Here is a 16738-nt window from a genome sequence, read left to right on the forward strand (position 1 = left end):
TGAAAAACAATGCTTTTCAGAGTATGTTAAATTCATTCATTGTACAAAATAAGAAAAATATGTCAGCTTAGGCTTGAGGCTTTGTACATGTTTACTTTGTCAATAAAAAAGAAAATAATGGTTGGTCTTTTCAGCAGAAATCAGAATGGTGGCCGATTCTGATTTTTTTTTTAATGCTAATATCCACCAGTACTGATATTTTATCCAATTTCTCACATCAGTGAAGAAACTATGTAGTGTGCCAGACTGTTCAATGTAGAGGGTTTGACAAATTGGTCCTTGAGTTATTCGACATGTTAACTCTACAGTTAAAGAAATGAATAATTGAATTAGAAAAAAACTTTTTTTTGATTGACAGAAAGGATGAGATTAACTCCAGGGCTGCTCCAAAAATAACCACCTGCTGTTTGAGTCTGTTTAATATGGTACATTAAAACCTACAACAGTACTTGATCTCTTCGCTTTGATCTTTGTGGCCTCTGTCATTACAGCGCTATTTGACCGAGAGGGGGCAAGAAACGGAAATGTTACAAACACACACACACACACACACACACACACACACACACACAAGCAATCCAGTACACACTTGTACAATAAGTACCGTATACTGTACTTCCACATGCCTACACCAAAGCTCTTTGACACACGCTGTAATGAAAGCCCAGCGACAGTAGGTGTAGCACAGGAAATAAAAGCTGGAACAAGACGGAAGGAGGACAGGGATACTGGCCCCGGGGGTTTAATGGAGAAGGCAAAAGATGTAACCTGTTAATCATGAAACACTCATGTTTATGTGTTAACAGGAAAATCATGTTTTCACACTTTCCCCCTGAAGTCAGACAAATCTAATGTCAACAGTAGATTTCCTGTCACGTACAGCCTCAACTGGTCCCCTAAACAATCTTTGCTTATCTTAATGTAGCCCCACCCCTGTGCTCTCTCCTCCAGAGCTCCCAGCGATAGAAACCCCCTCTCTGCTCCCCGATGAGGCCCCAGAGAAAAACACCAAAGAGAAGAGGAAGAGGAAGAAAGAAAAAGAGCGCGATCGTTCTAAGGTGGAGAACAAGGAGGAGCAGGGGACGACACAGGGCAAAGCAGCTGAGGAGAAACCCCGGAAAACACCCTTCCCCACCCAACCAGTTACAGGTAACCCTCTGCTTCCCAGTGTTATGAAGCATAACATAAACCTGATCTAAAATGCTGTTTTTGGTGACATTTGTTATTTTAATAAGCCAAAAAATGATGGGATCAATTTGGATAACTCCCTTTAAACAGGAAGTTAAGAATCTTAAAGAACATTTGACCGCCATCGTCTTTGGCTCTCATGAGAGCAGTAAGTGTTGGTTTGAGATGTGATGACAGTGTTTGCACAAGGGAGGGACAGGTAAAGGAAAGGATAATGACAGACTGTGTTGTTCGGCTGCAGGGCACATGTGTCCTCTCTCTCCCTCATAATCCAACACACACACACATTCTCATACATGGAAACACACTCATTTTCATGTATGCACCATGTCGACACATGTACACATAGTATTTACACACCTACACCTACCTTTTGCCTGCCTCAATGCACAGAACCATCTGTTTCCCAATTTATAACCATGAATTTAGCTGTTTTTGCACTAATGAAAGGAAAAAACATTATAAAGTAACTTAGTTACTTAAGTGTCTTTCCATTTTTGACCACAGATAAGCTTTCTGCTCTTTGACATTGATTTAGGATGTCTCTGAAAGTCTGGAAGTCTCAGTTGAACTCTATTTGCTTCATTCTTCTTTTTATAAAGGTATGTCTCCAAGGAAACCATTTGAGTGTGACAGCGATGCAGCAGCAGACATCACGTTGTTAGTGGACGGCTCCTGGAGCATCGGACGCACCAACTTCAGACGGGTCAGAGACTTCTTGGAGGGCCTGATGACACCCTTCCACATCGGGCCAGACCACATTCAGATCGGTGAGGATCGGAGTATGGTAGTGAAGCCATCACTTTTTATTTCTGTGGGCTTTTTTTGCCTGTGTCAGTCATCATTCATATGACATGTTTCAGAGGTGCAGAACATAGACTTTTGGAAATGAAAGCTCCCCAAAAATGGTCAAAAGTCAAAACATTTGTGTAGGTCATAAACCCTGCCCCCTGTATTTTATTGCATGGGCCAAACTTAAAACTCAAAGTAGACACCAGCTAAATTTTTTCCCAAAGACGGTTTCTGTCATTTAAGGTAGTTGTTATTATGTTTCTGAATGTTCAAGTGTTTGTTTTTCTGATGTTTGGTTTTTTATTATTTATGTGGAGCTATAAAAAGGGCCTTTGACATCATGCTTGACAGCTCTGTTAATGCACCAGCTCTGCACCAGTTAATGTGCTCATGATCAATGGTGCTGCTGGCAATTGGTCAGACAAGTAGTGAGAGGAAGTGGAGACGAGTCGTCTGTCTTTATATACACTCTGTGGTGCAGACTGTTTGGGGAGTATAGAAAATGTGGTGGTACATGTTCTGTTAACTCAGTTACTAAACATTATACACTCATTCCAAGAGCAAAATAATTAATAGTTTCAGTTTATGTGAAAGGAGGTATAGCAGCAGGGTTTATAGTTAAACCTCAAGCAGCCAAGTCATATCAGTACCCCAAATACGGCTGCTTGACCTCTGTAACAGGTACAGGTAACAGAAAACATTCCACACAAGATGTTATCCCCGTCCAAAAAATGTGCACGCAGTGATGTAAACTGTATATACCCTATAGGGCAGATCATGACTTCCCCATCCTACCTTAAAGATTAGCTTCCAGGTAACTAACTCACCCTTCAGCTCCTTTCACACACACTTTAGTGCCTTTTAGTATTAGTGCAGTGCTTTTATTTCAAATCTTGTCCGACAACTCATTTCTTGACAGTTCAGCTCATTTCAGTGCTTATATGCTGACTGTCATTTCAACTCCTTTGTTGCTTTCATTTAAACAAGTTTTCTTTATGATTTCATCCTTCAGGCTAATCTTACGCGTTCTATTCCTCATACTCCTGTAGCTGCTCATTCGTTCACAACTCTTACGGTAATGCATTACAATATTTTGGCCACATTTCATAGAAGAGAACGTTCTCAGGTCTCACTTCATTGGTTCTCATATGTAGATGTGATGGATAGATTGCAATAGAGCATTGTTCTTCAAAGAAATAATCTGCATTGTTTGCTTGTCAATAAATGCTCATTTTGCTACTCTAAGAAAGTAATACAATCAGTCAGTTTCAAGTCTGACAAAGGTTTTGACACTTAAAGGGTTACTTCCATATTTGTTAACGTGACACTATTTTCCCAGGTTTTTGTGTCTAATTGACTCATGGAGACAACTATTTTTTAAACTGGTTCAATATTGAGTGAGAGCACTGCAGCAGCGACACAGACTGCCATCTAACCACTCAGGGCATTTGTGCACTGTCAATTTACATCCATTTAAGATTGTTATTTTAAGAGTCTGAACCTACAAAGATGGACCTTTTTTATTTAATAGTAAGATCCTTTTTGTTTATAGAGGCAGCACATTTTCACATCCAAAAAGGCTAATTTCAACCAAACCAGAGTTGGTGATTGCTGGAATAATGCAAAGACAAAGCAAGACTGTTTTTTGTGAAAAAACAGAAAAAACGTGAAAAAGTAGGGTCTAGGATAAAAATAATAGATGGATTTACCTCTCCTAATTGCCTGTCCCACAAAAAAACATTGTTTAATGATGCATTTTTTTGTCCCAGGTCTGACCCAGTACAGCGGAGACCCTCGCACAGAGTGGCAGCTCAACAACTTCACCACTAAAGACCAGCTGCTGGAGGCAGTTAGGAATTTCAGATATAAGGGAGGAAACACATTTACAGGTAAACACACATCACAGTTTGCACCTTCAATACTATTAGTTTTAATGTATTTTTAGAATATATCTAAATAATACATATAATACTTATACAGAGAAGTACATGTACCTTGTCAGTGTGTAACTATGCATGCTTCTCCCAGGCCAGGCACTGCTTCATGTCATGGAGGAGAACATGAGGGCCGAGGCAGGTGCAAGACCAGAAACACCTTTTTTTCTGGTCTTGTTGACCGATGGGAAATCTCAGGATGACGCCATTGCTGCTGCAAACCGGCTGAAGAACGCCGGCGTGGAGATCATCGCTGTAGGTGAGACTTAAAAGAGGAGAGGATGAAGTGCTGGAAAAATGAAATATTTTTAACTTTTCGCAGTTTCTTGGGCTCTGATCTTAAATCCAGTCACATCCATCTCCTGTGCACCCTGGGAGTGTAACCAGTTATAGTCTGATGTTATCGTTATGCAGTTTATGTTATGTTGTCAGTTGGCAGGTTTCCATTACAGATTTGCACAAAAATAAGCAGTATTTTAAAAGTGTTGATAAGACACAATCGTGAGATGACTGTGTTTCCCTTGAGTGATGTTATGCGAGTTCTCCTCTTGGGATAACATTCCAAGAAGCATTGAGATGAATGTTCAAAACATCATCAGATTTATTTCTGTTGCAGCCACTGCATTAGCCATCATTATTTCCAATCCAAGGCAACATAGGCATGTGATGTGAGCCAGCAATCCCACATTTCTGGGAGGTGATTGTCCACAAAAGTGCACAGAGGAATTGTGGATTCAAACTTCTGTATGATCGACTCAACTTTTGAAGAGTTATGCAATGCGATAACAGCTCTTGTAGCTCCTGCTGCATCATGAGGGAGCCAGTTCCTACTGACAAGCACACAGCCATAGCATCATGTGACCTAGAAAAGTGAAAAAAGTATTTCCATTTTTTTTTCCAAAAAAATGCTTTTTTGAACTGCTGAAATATCACCTCATGCAAGTGTAAAAATCTTTTGGGGAGAATTTCAAAATTGACATTGTTCCATTGGGCATATTTTATAAAGGCAGGTTTATTTTGCAATTTGAGGGTTAATGGAAACCCGCCGAGTGTCAGGCGCTCAGAGGCATTTTTCTCTAAACCCTACATGCTTTTTGTGAAAGTGGGTTGTAACTTTGTGTTATTCAGGTGTAAAGAATGCTGATGAAGCTGAGTTAAGACAAGTGGCTTCCGAGCCAGTGGATCTGAACGTCTACAATGTCAACGACTTCCCTCTGCTCAGCAAACTGGTGGCACGACTGGTCCACATCCTGTGTGGGAGGATAGAGGACCGTGGCATCTCAAAACGTAACCTTTCTATCTGTCTAGCAATGCTTTAATTAAATGAATTTTGTCACTGACTCATCAGACACTTGTGCATGTACACAGACACCAAGTTTTTCAAATTACAGACATCTTGTTGAGGTGTAATTAGCCGATTCTTTGTGGCCGTTTCCCCAGGAATGGAGCCTGGGCCCACAGCGGACCCAGCCCTCTCCTACCCCAGTCCCACTGATCTCCGTTTCTCTGAACTGGGCTCCAGAGAAGTAAAGCTTCACTGGACCAATCCTGCTAAACCAGTCCAACAGTACAGAGTGGTCTACCACAGCGCCGAGGGTCAGAGTCCACAGGAGGTCAGAATGCAACCTTACCACACATGAATTACGACCACATAAAGTTTGAGACCTTAGCACAGTTATATAAGCAAAACAAGACAATCACCATAAAGAATGGCAGATTCCAGCCGCCCCCACACTGTGTTTCACGTCGTACTCCAACTGTTGGAAAAATGTATGTGATTAAACAGGGACAACAGTGGTCTTTCAGCACAGACAATGCGAAAGCTGACAAAGAGAGGACAAAAACAGCAAAACAATGTGTGTGCAATTACTGAAAAAAAAGAGAAAATAATGTTTTTACGTCAAAAGAATACGTATATTTACAGATTATTAAAATGTGAAATTACAAGCATTCTGCATGTTTGTGTCTGATTGCACATGATGTTTTGTCCCCAGGTGGTACTGGGCGGCTCAGAGTCCACTGTGCTGCTGGAGGGCCTGTCTTCTCAGACTCTGTACCACATCTCCATCTTCCCTGTGTATGAAAACAATGTTGGCCTGGCACTCAGAGGAACTGTCACTACATGTAAGACTATTGTCAAAATTAACATTGCACTATAACAAATACATAATTAACAGCAATTGAAATAACAAGGAAAAAGTAAGGGACTGCATATTTAAAAATGTACTACCCCACTGCTTGTTGGGTCATTCGTGTAAAACCTTGCAACTTGCCGCAAGCTGGTTTGTTTACACTAAAGTTTTTACAAAAGTAAGCCCGATACAATGGTTGCATATAAATGGTGGCCACTCTGACCATTCTGCAATGCTGGCTGTGTCCGAAATCGTTCACTCAGTCATCACTCCTTACTCTCTATCTAGGGGGTTCTTTGTAGAGGACTGCACAGTGAGCTCATATGCAACATTAACAAAACAGAATTTTCTCTACACCGTTAAATTATCATGGTTGTCGCACAGTTACAACATGCCATATCAATGGCGGCTGTTGGACCACCCATACAAATACCAACATGCATATTTATTTGTTTTTTAAAGATTACTTTTTGGGCATTTTTGCCTTTATTAGATAGGACAGGAAATTGCTAGCGTGAAAGGGGGAGAGAGAGGGGATGACATGCAGCAAAGGGCCTCAAGCTGGAATCGAACCCGCGGCCGCTGTGGCAAGGACACTGCCTTCATATATGGGGCACTTGCATTATATACTCAGCCACCCGACGCCCCACTAACATGCATATTTGATATAAATACATGATATTATAAAAGTATATTCCCCACATTAATAAATAACCTTACAAAGTGCTACTTTGTGGCCGTTTGTGATGTACTGTAATGCACAGCTCACATCAAACACACAACATTATCACCTATTTTGACCATGATCCTTTCTCTTGCTTTCTCTTCCTGCCTCACTCAGTGCCTTTGGCCATGCCTGGCAGCCTGGAGGTGACTCCTTCCTCTTACAGCACGCTGCGCGTGAGTTGGGGTGCAGCGCCCGGTGCAACGCAGTACATGATCCTGTACTCGGCACTCAACCATGGAGAACCTGATGATGCCAAAGAGGTGAGAACCAGGTCTCCCTTTGACTTTGTGCAGTGAGTGTGTGTTTGTGGAGAAGCATAAAAGACACATATGATGGTTCATGCATGTATTACACAAATGTGATTTATTACAAGCAAGTAAATACAAGCTAGCAATAACCAGAGTAATCAGCAAACAGAAAAGGGCATCAATAATAACTAAGGAGGATGGTGAAAATATGATATATAAGACACAGAGGAGCAAGAATACTGCAGCAGCTCACATAATGATATGCTTTCAGGACAATGTGCTGTTAACTGTAATGTTAGCTACCACTTTGCACCACATGCGAGACACTTAACGTCACCTACCACGTAATTACTGCTCCACCATGCATTAATGAAGGCAGGGGCAATCCTAACAAACCATAATCTCCACATTTGCATTTTGTTTCTGTATTGCTGCAGGAGAAATTCAGTGCAGAGCAGACAGTGGTGGAGCTGACAGATTTACTGCCGGCAACAGACTACTCTGTCACTCTTTACGCTCTGTATGATGAGGATCCCAGCGACCCTGTCACAGCTGTTGCCGCCACATGTGAGACATTCCCCAAACATTCTTAGCCCTAATTTTTTGTTTTTCCTTTTCTATTCCCTCTTATTTTCCACTTAGACATTTTTGTATTGCCTTGTTCACTTTCCTTTTTAGTCTGTTTCTACCATTGCTCCTTCTATTAAAGGAATACTTCACAACCCAAATGACCACTTGTTTATCAATAACTCAACCCAAGGCAAGGTAGCTTTATTGATATCCTTGAGACTCACAGGCATTAGAAAGCCAAGTATTCAAAGCAAGGAGGCGACTCAACTTATTGATCCTTCTGTCAATCGTTGGGAGAGGCCCACTGATGAATGACTCAACTTTCAGCATATCAAGTCTGTTTAAAAGTTCTGAGAAATCCTTTTTTAAAACTTCAGATTCTCCTCTCCTGGTGTCAACGGCTCCCTCATGCACGATGACCTGTTTGATTCCAGGGTGGTTTTACAGCTCGCTTTTACAGGAGAGAAGTCCAGTTATGTCACTGACCTCAGCGCAAGTCGTGCATGTGATGATCCTCTCATTGTTTACAGCACTGATAGCACCATCCCCCACAAGCAGGATATCTCTTGCCCTCACCTCTGGCACAGATCCTTTGTCCTTGAGTGCCTTGTGCTTCTTCTTCTGTATGCCACAGCGAATTTCATGTTTCCCCTTGTGAATCTGATCGTTTTTAATTTCCTGCTTCCCGTTTATAAAATTGCTCTCTGGCTCGTTCACAGTTAGTTCAGACAGTGGTTGATATTTGTTTCTTAGCTGTATGCCTGGCCATGCTGTAATTCTTCCTGTGATACCAGCGTTTTTTTGTTTTTCTGATTCTGTTCTGTTTTAGCTTAGCACTAAGTGTTTGCCAGGCGGCACGGATATCAGTCTGTTCGGGTCCAGTTCTAGCAAGTTTTGGGAGAGACACTGTGTCATCCAGGTTTTAAATATTTGAGGTAGACTTAACTGTCTTAATATTGGATGTTATTGGTGATAAGTGTCTCATGAAGTCCTCTTTCTGCTTCAAGTGTAAAAATCCTCCTCTGTAGCACAGCGATTTCCTGTAGATATTTCCAACAGTTCCAGCATGATGTGCCTGTTGTTGATTTTACAGGATTCAACGAATTCTTGTCACACATGGTCTGTTCATACTGCAGCTCCTGCTATGTCAATAAACGTAGTTCCTTCTGAAGAAAAAGAAGATAATCCTTGACCCAATGATTTAATCGTTGTAGGGAACCTCCTTGAATGTGTTGGAGTTTGTGACAAGAAGGAAAAAAAAGAAAAAAACTAGGAAAAATAAAAGCTAAGCAGAGAGCAAGCAAGAAGAGTCTTCACTGTAGTGAAGCAGGAAGTTGAGTCCTATGTTACGTTCAATTTGTAAAGAAAACTTCCCAAAGAGGAGACAGTAAAAAAGGGGGACAAAACTATATCAAAATATCAGTACACAAACTTTTACACAAGTCGTGCAGTATAATCCAGCTCTCATTTATCCAGTAGTATGCTCAGTACTTCTCAAACTCCCCTCCTTGCATGGAACTCAAATGAAAATGAAACATATCTGTAGGAAAGTGATCGAGGCAGTGGTAGACCAGCAGCTCCAGTATTCTGCAGGGTATATTTACTTTTGTCAGGAGTCTGGCTTTAGAGTGAGCATGGATAAGTTTGACTTACAGTTCAGTTCCCTGTCAGAGAGGGCTGTCTGTTTGTACTGGACATACGACTGAATAAATGAGATGTAGATTATACTGCACAAGTTGTGTGAGAGTTTGTAAACTCTCAGCTGTTAAAGGGATACTTTGCTGAATTTCAACCAACTTTGTATCGTGAAATGTGTTAAGTATGTGTAGATGAACTAGTTAAACCTTCCTCCATCTTACCAGATCTCTTAGTTGAAAAAAATTCTCAATAGCATTGATAAAATAAATTCCTTAAATTCATTACAGAGAACAAGATAAAATATGTTTTCTTTTTTATTTTTCTGTCCCTCCCCACAGTCCCCCTCCCACCGCCAATGAGTGTTCAGTTCCCAATGGTCACCCACAGTATGCTGAGGGTAAGCTGGGTGCCTGGAGCCGTGGACGTCCCCGGACACAGAATCACCTACAGCACCAACCACGGCAGTGACGTCAAGCAGGTAACATCCCAAACACACCAGTGTCAAATTACAAGCCTCCTGTCTCCAAAACTACCCCCACAGATATGATTGAGTTTTTATTTTCAAACTGAGACATACATAAAGATACTTTTCTGCAACTCTCATGTGACTTTGAATAACAGAAATATGTACAATTCTGCTTCATTAGCTTATGATCTCAGGCATTTATAGAAGCACAAACACTTGCAGGCTGTAATACCATAATAATTAAGCATTTTTGATGCATTCCTTTTTCAAACTGCTCTGGGTTAAAAGATCATCAAGATAATTCAACAAAAGAGCAGAAATGAAAAGAAAATACATTACAGAGAACAAGATAAAATATGTTTTCTGTGTAACTTTAGATAAATCATGACACAGACATACTTTAAATTCAAAACTTTCTGAATGATTCTGAAAACTTTTCACAGACCCCCTGGCAGAGTGATATGGGTCCCACTTTAAGAATCTTAATAGACTGAAATCAAGCGAGTCACAGCATGTTCGCCACTCTAAAATTCCTCTTTGATTGTTAAAGTATAAGCACATCGTCTGTACTTCATCATACACAAGTTATGCAATCAATCTCTTTTATGTGCAGCATACGGGAGGAGACGTGTAATAGCATTCTACTTTTCTGACACCAATTATTAATCTGTTCTTTTATTCAGCAGTGATAATTACCAAATGGCATTATTTAATCTCCACTCCTTATTTTCTGAGGGTCAGAAGTCTGATTGTTCCTGAAGAACGGAAAGCAACTTAACTAAGCAAATGCATTTTCCCTGTACAGTTAATTCATCTTTTTTCACTGTCTGTTTAAGGTCCAGTTTGTAGGATTTAGTGGCATTTTGTGGTGAGGTTGCAGAGCTGAAACTGAAACTTGGCTGATGCGCAAACTCAAATGGCCTTATCTATAGTCAGTAGTCCTTTTTACACAGAGATCTACCCTAAATACTACACACTTGACCCTGAACCTGTGTGCATAGTGTATTAATCCATTCACTCAGTTTAGTAATCTGTTTGAACATCAATAAAATGGACCATTCTGAGAGAAATTTCACATCAACCAACGACTAAACAAAATCCATTAAGCAGATTAAAATATCCCATCACTTGGACTTGAAATTTCTAATTACTTTCTAATTTGTTTGATCAGCCGTTTGATTCAAATACAGGCTGTTCACCTGAAAAGACCCATAACTGCCTTAAATACTTCTACAGTTACAAGCACTTTCTATCATGTTTCTTCTGTCATATTACATTCCAGTCAAAGTGCTACAGTAGTAAAGCTATAGGAGTGCCATGTGCAAGACCTTGGTTCATCTGTTTTTGTGCCCCCACGCCAGCAATAGTCATGGCCAGAGGCATTATGTTTGAGGGATGTCCGTCCATCCGTATGTTTGATCATCCCATTCTCCTGATTGCGATTTCTCAAGAACTACTTGAGGATATTTCTTGAAATTTGGTACACACGTCCACTTGGACTGAGCAATGAACTGATTAGAGTTTATTGTTCATAGGTCAAAGTCACTGTGACCTCATCTCATTTTTTTTAACCCAATATCTCAAGTATGCCTTGACAGAATTCTTCAAATTTGGCACCATTGTTTTCTTGGACTCAGAGATGAACTGATTGAATCTCTTTCCAGGTGGAGGTAACAGGACTGAACTCAGTGCTGGTGCAGAACCTCTCCTCTCTGTCGAGATATTTGGTTTCTGTCCAGTCTCACTACCCACAAGGCCTTTCTGCAGCTCTCACCAGTAACGTCACCACACGTAAGACACACACATGCAAGCACACACACATACACAGTCTTTTGTGCTTGAAGGCACATCAGAGAGAAGAAGCATGAGACCATTTGCGAATGAAAAAATATCGAATTGGTATTAAAGTCTCTCCTTTTCTCTTCTGACATGTTTTCCTTCTCTCCTAGTGAAGGTGCCTTCTCCATCAGACCTCAGGGTGACTAATTTCTCAGGCAGTGACATCACCGTGCGCTGGGAGGCCGCAGCTGATGATGTCGTCTCTTACCTCATCAAGTGGATCTCCCTCAGTGGTGGAGACCTGAGACAGGTGGGGATGGATTAAAGGATGAGTGGAGTGTAATATGTGTAATGATGATTGATACATGATGTGAATAAAATCTTCCGTGTTTATTTTAGCTGAGGGTAAATGGTGAGAGTGAGGGGGCGATCCTGGAGGGGGTGGAGGACGATAAGGAATACCAGATCTCTCTGTCTGCTCTTTATGGAGATGGAGCGCAGAGTGAAGCTGTGGCCATACGCTACAGCACCTGTGAGTCACACACACCCCCACACACTAATTAATTACACACTACACTGTAATAATAGTATCAGCAGCACTGGAGAGTAATTTATGGCCCTAAATATGAACATGCTTTGTTCCTTTCCTGGAAAAAAAATCCCCCAGTGAACAGAAAAGTTTAAATTTGTATGTACAGATTCCTTTTGAATTTGTAGAGAGAAAACTGGGTAGCATATAGCAAATAAACACTGATATTTTCCATGGCGCAACAGACAAAGTAAAGAGCAACGCTTACAGACTTTAATAGAAATCCTGGCACTGAAAACACTGTTGGTCCTGTGCTGAATATTACAGTATATCATTTATATCTTATATTAAAGGGAAAGTTCTGTATTTTTCAATCTGGACCGTGTTCTAATGTTTTTATGCCTCAGCACTAGTGATAGCCATTACTGGAGGCATTTTGTTTTTGGGGTATTCATATGCATGTACGTCCATCCCATTCTTGTCAATATCTCAGTTTTAGGGAATTTCTTCATATTTGACACAAATATTTACTTGGTCTCAGTGACAGACTCTTTTGAATTTGCTGGCCAAAGGTCATGGTCACTCTGACCCTATCTGCTTCATTTGTGTGAACACAATATCTCAAGAACAGTCTGAGGAAATTTCTTCAACTCTGGAACAAACATACAGTTGAACTCAGTAGTGAAGTGATTAGAATTTGGTGGTCAAAGGTCAAGGTCACTGTGACCTTGCCCCTGTCTCATTGTCATTGATGCAGTATCTCAGGAAGGCCTTGATGGAGTTTCCTCAAATTTGGTGCAAATGTTCACTTGGACGTAAGATAAAATTTGGCGGTCAAAGGTCACTGTGACCTCATGAAACATGTTTTTGGCCGTAATTCAAGAATTCATGTCCAAAGTATGACAAAATTTCACACACATGTCTGAAACGATAACATGATGAAGTGATGATATGTTATATCCAGAAGTCTAAAGGTCAACCTTACTGTGACATCATAATGTTCTGCAAAAACACTTTTTTGGCCATTACCCAATATCACTAATTTTGGGTGTCCACCGTGAAACTCTGCTGATTATAGAGATCTTCTGTGCTGCGGGGTTAAAGATGTTTGTCAAGCATACATGTTTTAGAATTTGTAGTTTCTTTGTAGGAACATGTATTTAAAGCATTGTCTACTGTTTGTCAGGGCTACACCTTTGTGTTCTACCCTGTTCCTCTGGTGCTCCACCACAAGCTTATCGCTTCATCACCTGAAAAAGCTCTTTATCACTCCTCTGTACTCCTCTATGAAAATAGTCTCCAAGTGATGACAGCATATTTCTTACTGTAACTATTCACTGGAATCACACATGTCAAAATAGTGATAACTTCCATCTTGCCAAAAAATACACCTAATATCTTTTATTAAATCCCTTCACCATTACTTGTATTGTATGAGTCTAGACAGACATGGATATAAACTCAACAATTTGACTGGTTTGTGAAGGCAAACAACTGCAAAGCGGTACTGCTAGTTCTTGGGTAATGATTTACAGGCCATTTTTACACAAAGCTCTTAATGTGGTTGACTGGTGCACCTTTACAGTCGCTGAGCTCTGCAACTCCTTCAAAGTTATCCGAACTCTGTATTTTATGGCCTTTTCCTAATTTGTGCGCTACATTATCTCTACCTTCCTTCAATGCTCTGCATTTTCACAGTTATTTTATTGTTTCAGAGGCAAAGGCCAATTTTAAGCCAATTTTCTCATCATCAGGGCAATATTTCTAATCTTTCATTAATAGATATTTCCTTGTAGTGAGTCTTAATATCTCTGCTTTTTGTATTTTGTCCCTGCAGTGTCTGGTGGCGGCCCATCCAGCATATCCATCTCTGAGGAGACGGCAGTCAGCCTGGTGGTCAGCTGGGTACCTCCCAACGCTCACGTCCTCCAGTATCGTGTGACATATACCGCACTGACTGCAGCGGAAACCCAGGACAGCACTGTGAGTGGGCTGTAATCGTCAGCTCTTCAGCAGCTTTGTCCTTCTTCCTGCAGGACAGTAAATTACAGTGCTGCTCAGGGGTCACAGAGAATTCCAAAAACTGCAAATTATCTCAGTCACTGTGTAGACAGATGGATGTTTTACCTTAAAAGCTTGACTTTGAAAGCTGGGTTTTCTGTATAACAGGTGTTGGTCCCAGGAGGTGAAAAGCGGGTGGTGCTTGAGCCGTTACAGCCTGATACACGTTACAGCATCCTGGTCACCGCCGAGTACCGCAACAGAGAGGGAGGCAGCGGATCAGCTCAGGGCAAAACCAGTGAGTCACAGCTTTTTAAAAAGTGATCTGCTGGAAAACTGACCCAGTTTAAAAAGTCTAGACAAGGAGCAACAATAAACCAGAAAAAACAGAAAACACAGAAATGATACTGACGCTTCAGTATCATTTCTATCTTGTATGATTCTGATGTCTACAGTGTATTCCAAACATACTCATAATTCATTATAATCCAGGTCTGTTTATCATTATGTGTAATAATCCTTGCAGATCCTTGAAGACCTGTGATCACTGCTACATCAAAGTCCATATCTAGGTGTTGTGTTTATCTGCCTTCTACTTAACCGATCTGTCCCTCTCTCCCTCCAGCCAGTCTGCGGGTAAGCAGTGTGAGTGTGGTCAGGTCAGACCACTCCAGTATCTGTGTGTCTTGGCGACCTGTGTCTGCTGTCGATGGATACCGTATTGTCATCCAGTCTGTCAAAGGTAATCTGATGTAAAATTTATCATCTGTGTGTACAAAAAGTTTCAGAAACCACATTCAGCTCTATTAATTTACCCATTGGTGTGTGTATATGTGTTGCCTATGTGTGTGTTGTTTACAGACAAGCACACAAAGGAAGAAACTGTGGATGAGTCCAGCAGCAGCCACTGTTTCACTGATCTGGATCCAGAGACTTTGTATCGCATCAGCGTGCACTCTCTTCTGGGCTCAGCAGAGGGCGCTGCCGTCTCCATTCTCCATCCAACAGGTCTGACCTGATCTCAGGGGACACAAACACTCTGTTACATGTTAAACTTAGTTATTCGTTAGCTTACCATAAATGCCAAAACCTGCTTTTCATAAATTCCCTTATTGAATAATCCCTACCACTTCTCTGTTTGTTAAGTTATTCATTTTACGTTTTCCTTCATAGCCACGGCTCCAGTCAGAATTCCCATCCATCCCCGGATGTACCCAATCCACAATGAAGGTGACTCATTATCATATTGCAATTAGATTATTTTATAGAAATAAGTCTGATTAGTACATGAATTATTTTTGTCATCTCTCAAAGAAGTCATTTCAGTTCAAACTGAGCAGAATTATAATGGTCATAATCTTGAGTCCAGAGGGTCCCCAGCAAACTGACTGACTCATTAGTTGTTCTGTTGTTCTATTTCTTTCATCCTCTCAACATTAACACACTCAGAGTGTATGTAACAATTTGTTTTGGTGATGTGGGTGAAATTCATTTTATAGCAGTCATGACGACCTGCATCATTTTTTATTTTTATGTGTAAATAAAATTTACTCGTTACCATCAATTAAGACCACACAATGTCAATCAGACCATCAAATTACTGTCTTCTTATTACAATCTGATTTCTCTGAAAGATGATAAATAGGCAATAGTACATTCCACTCTTGTGCAACTGTTTTGATAATCAGTTTCCCACTCCTTATTGCTTTTAGCCCATAATGAGACTTTCAGACTTTTATGTCTCCATGCTGGCGATAGCTATGACATTGTGTGTGTCTCATTCTTAGGAGCGCAATATCTGAAGAGGGCCTTGAGGGAGTTTCCTCAAATTTGGCTCAAAAGTCCAGTTTGACTCAAAGGTCACTGCAACCTCAAACATGTTTTTGGTCAGAATTCAAGAATTCATATGCTGAAGTTTCACACAAATGTCCAGTAGGATAAAATGATGGAGTGCTGACATTTTACACACAAAAGGTCAAAGGTCATCTGTGACATCATAATGTTCCACAAAAACACTTTTCTGGCCATTTTTCAAAGTCATACGCCAGAAACAGAGGGGGAGACACATGGTCAGACACTGAATTGGTGACTCTAATACTGTGCGCTGATTGTAGAGATCTTCAGTGCTGCCGGGGAGGAGGTGTTTGTGAAGCATCCATGTTTTCACACACATGATATGAACTGTATGTGCACCTTGAATGGTGCACAGAGACATACAACCTCAAAACTCTCTGATGGTTTCTCTGCTTTGATTGTAATGATTCAACATTTCCCTGTTGTGTTACAGTCTGCCCCGAAGTCACCATCAGAAATAACATTGTTAAAGGTGAGACACCTTATATAGAAACTCAAAGGCTCATTTAGAATAACTGAATCATCAGATTTAGAAAAAAAATAATAATCTGTCACTGCATTGTCTTAAAAGCTGCATCTCATTTCTGTCTGTCATGTGGTTGTTGTCTCAGGTTTTGACATGATGGAGGCGTTTGGTCTGACTCAGACAGCTCACTCTTCCGTGGACGGCGTGGCAGCCGAGCCTTTTGTCTTCAACACGCTGCCCACCTACACTCTGTACAGAGACGTCCAGCTGACACAGAGCACCAAGTGAGATCATCTGCTTTAATTCTCCCTCTGCTTCTTTTCCATGTTTTGCTTGTATTTATACACCAATTTCCATAAATGCAGCCCCACAGTAACTAACACAGTTATATTTGAACAATTATATACACTCTGC

At 40.8% G+C, this 16738-nt stretch overlaps 1 protein-coding gene across 1 annotated transcript in view; it reads left to right on the top strand.

Annotated features, from left to right (window-relative positions):
* col20a1 (collagen type XX alpha 1 chain) overlaps nt 1-16738 on the top strand; it is a 43250-nt gene that overhangs the window by 16416 nt on the left and 10096 nt on the right. The window contains exons 6-25 of the mRNA XM_042491700.2: nt 952-1149; nt 1791-1958; nt 3750-3869; nt 4009-4173; nt 5043-5201; nt 5355-5527; nt 5909-6038; nt 6888-7033; nt 7459-7588; nt 9568-9707; nt 11360-11486; nt 11645-11784; nt 11874-12006; nt 13841-13986; nt 14173-14302; nt 14630-14746; nt 14866-15012; nt 15178-15234; nt 16292-16330; nt 16470-16608. Of these exons, the coding sequence (XP_042347634.1) occupies nt 952-1149; nt 1791-1958; nt 3750-3869; nt 4009-4173; nt 5043-5201; nt 5355-5527; nt 5909-6038; nt 6888-7033; nt 7459-7588; nt 9568-9707; nt 11360-11486; nt 11645-11784; nt 11874-12006; nt 13841-13986; nt 14173-14302; nt 14630-14746; nt 14866-15012; nt 15178-15234; nt 16292-16330; nt 16470-16608 (2704 nt within the window). The remainder of the gene's footprint in view (nt 1-951; nt 1150-1790; nt 1959-3749; nt 3870-4008; nt 4174-5042; nt 5202-5354; nt 5528-5908; nt 6039-6887; nt 7034-7458; nt 7589-9567; nt 9708-11359; nt 11487-11644; nt 11785-11873; nt 12007-13840; nt 13987-14172; nt 14303-14629; nt 14747-14865; nt 15013-15177; nt 15235-16291; nt 16331-16469; nt 16609-16738) is intronic.

Source organism: Plectropomus leopardus, chromosome 9 (genome assembly GCF_026936395.1).
Source record: "Plectropomus leopardus strain MGB_pleo_1.0 chromosome 9, ASM2693639v1, whole genome shotgun sequence".
NCBI classification, from domain to species: domain Eukaryota; kingdom Metazoa; phylum Chordata; class Actinopteri; order Perciformes; family Serranidae; genus Plectropomus; species Plectropomus leopardus.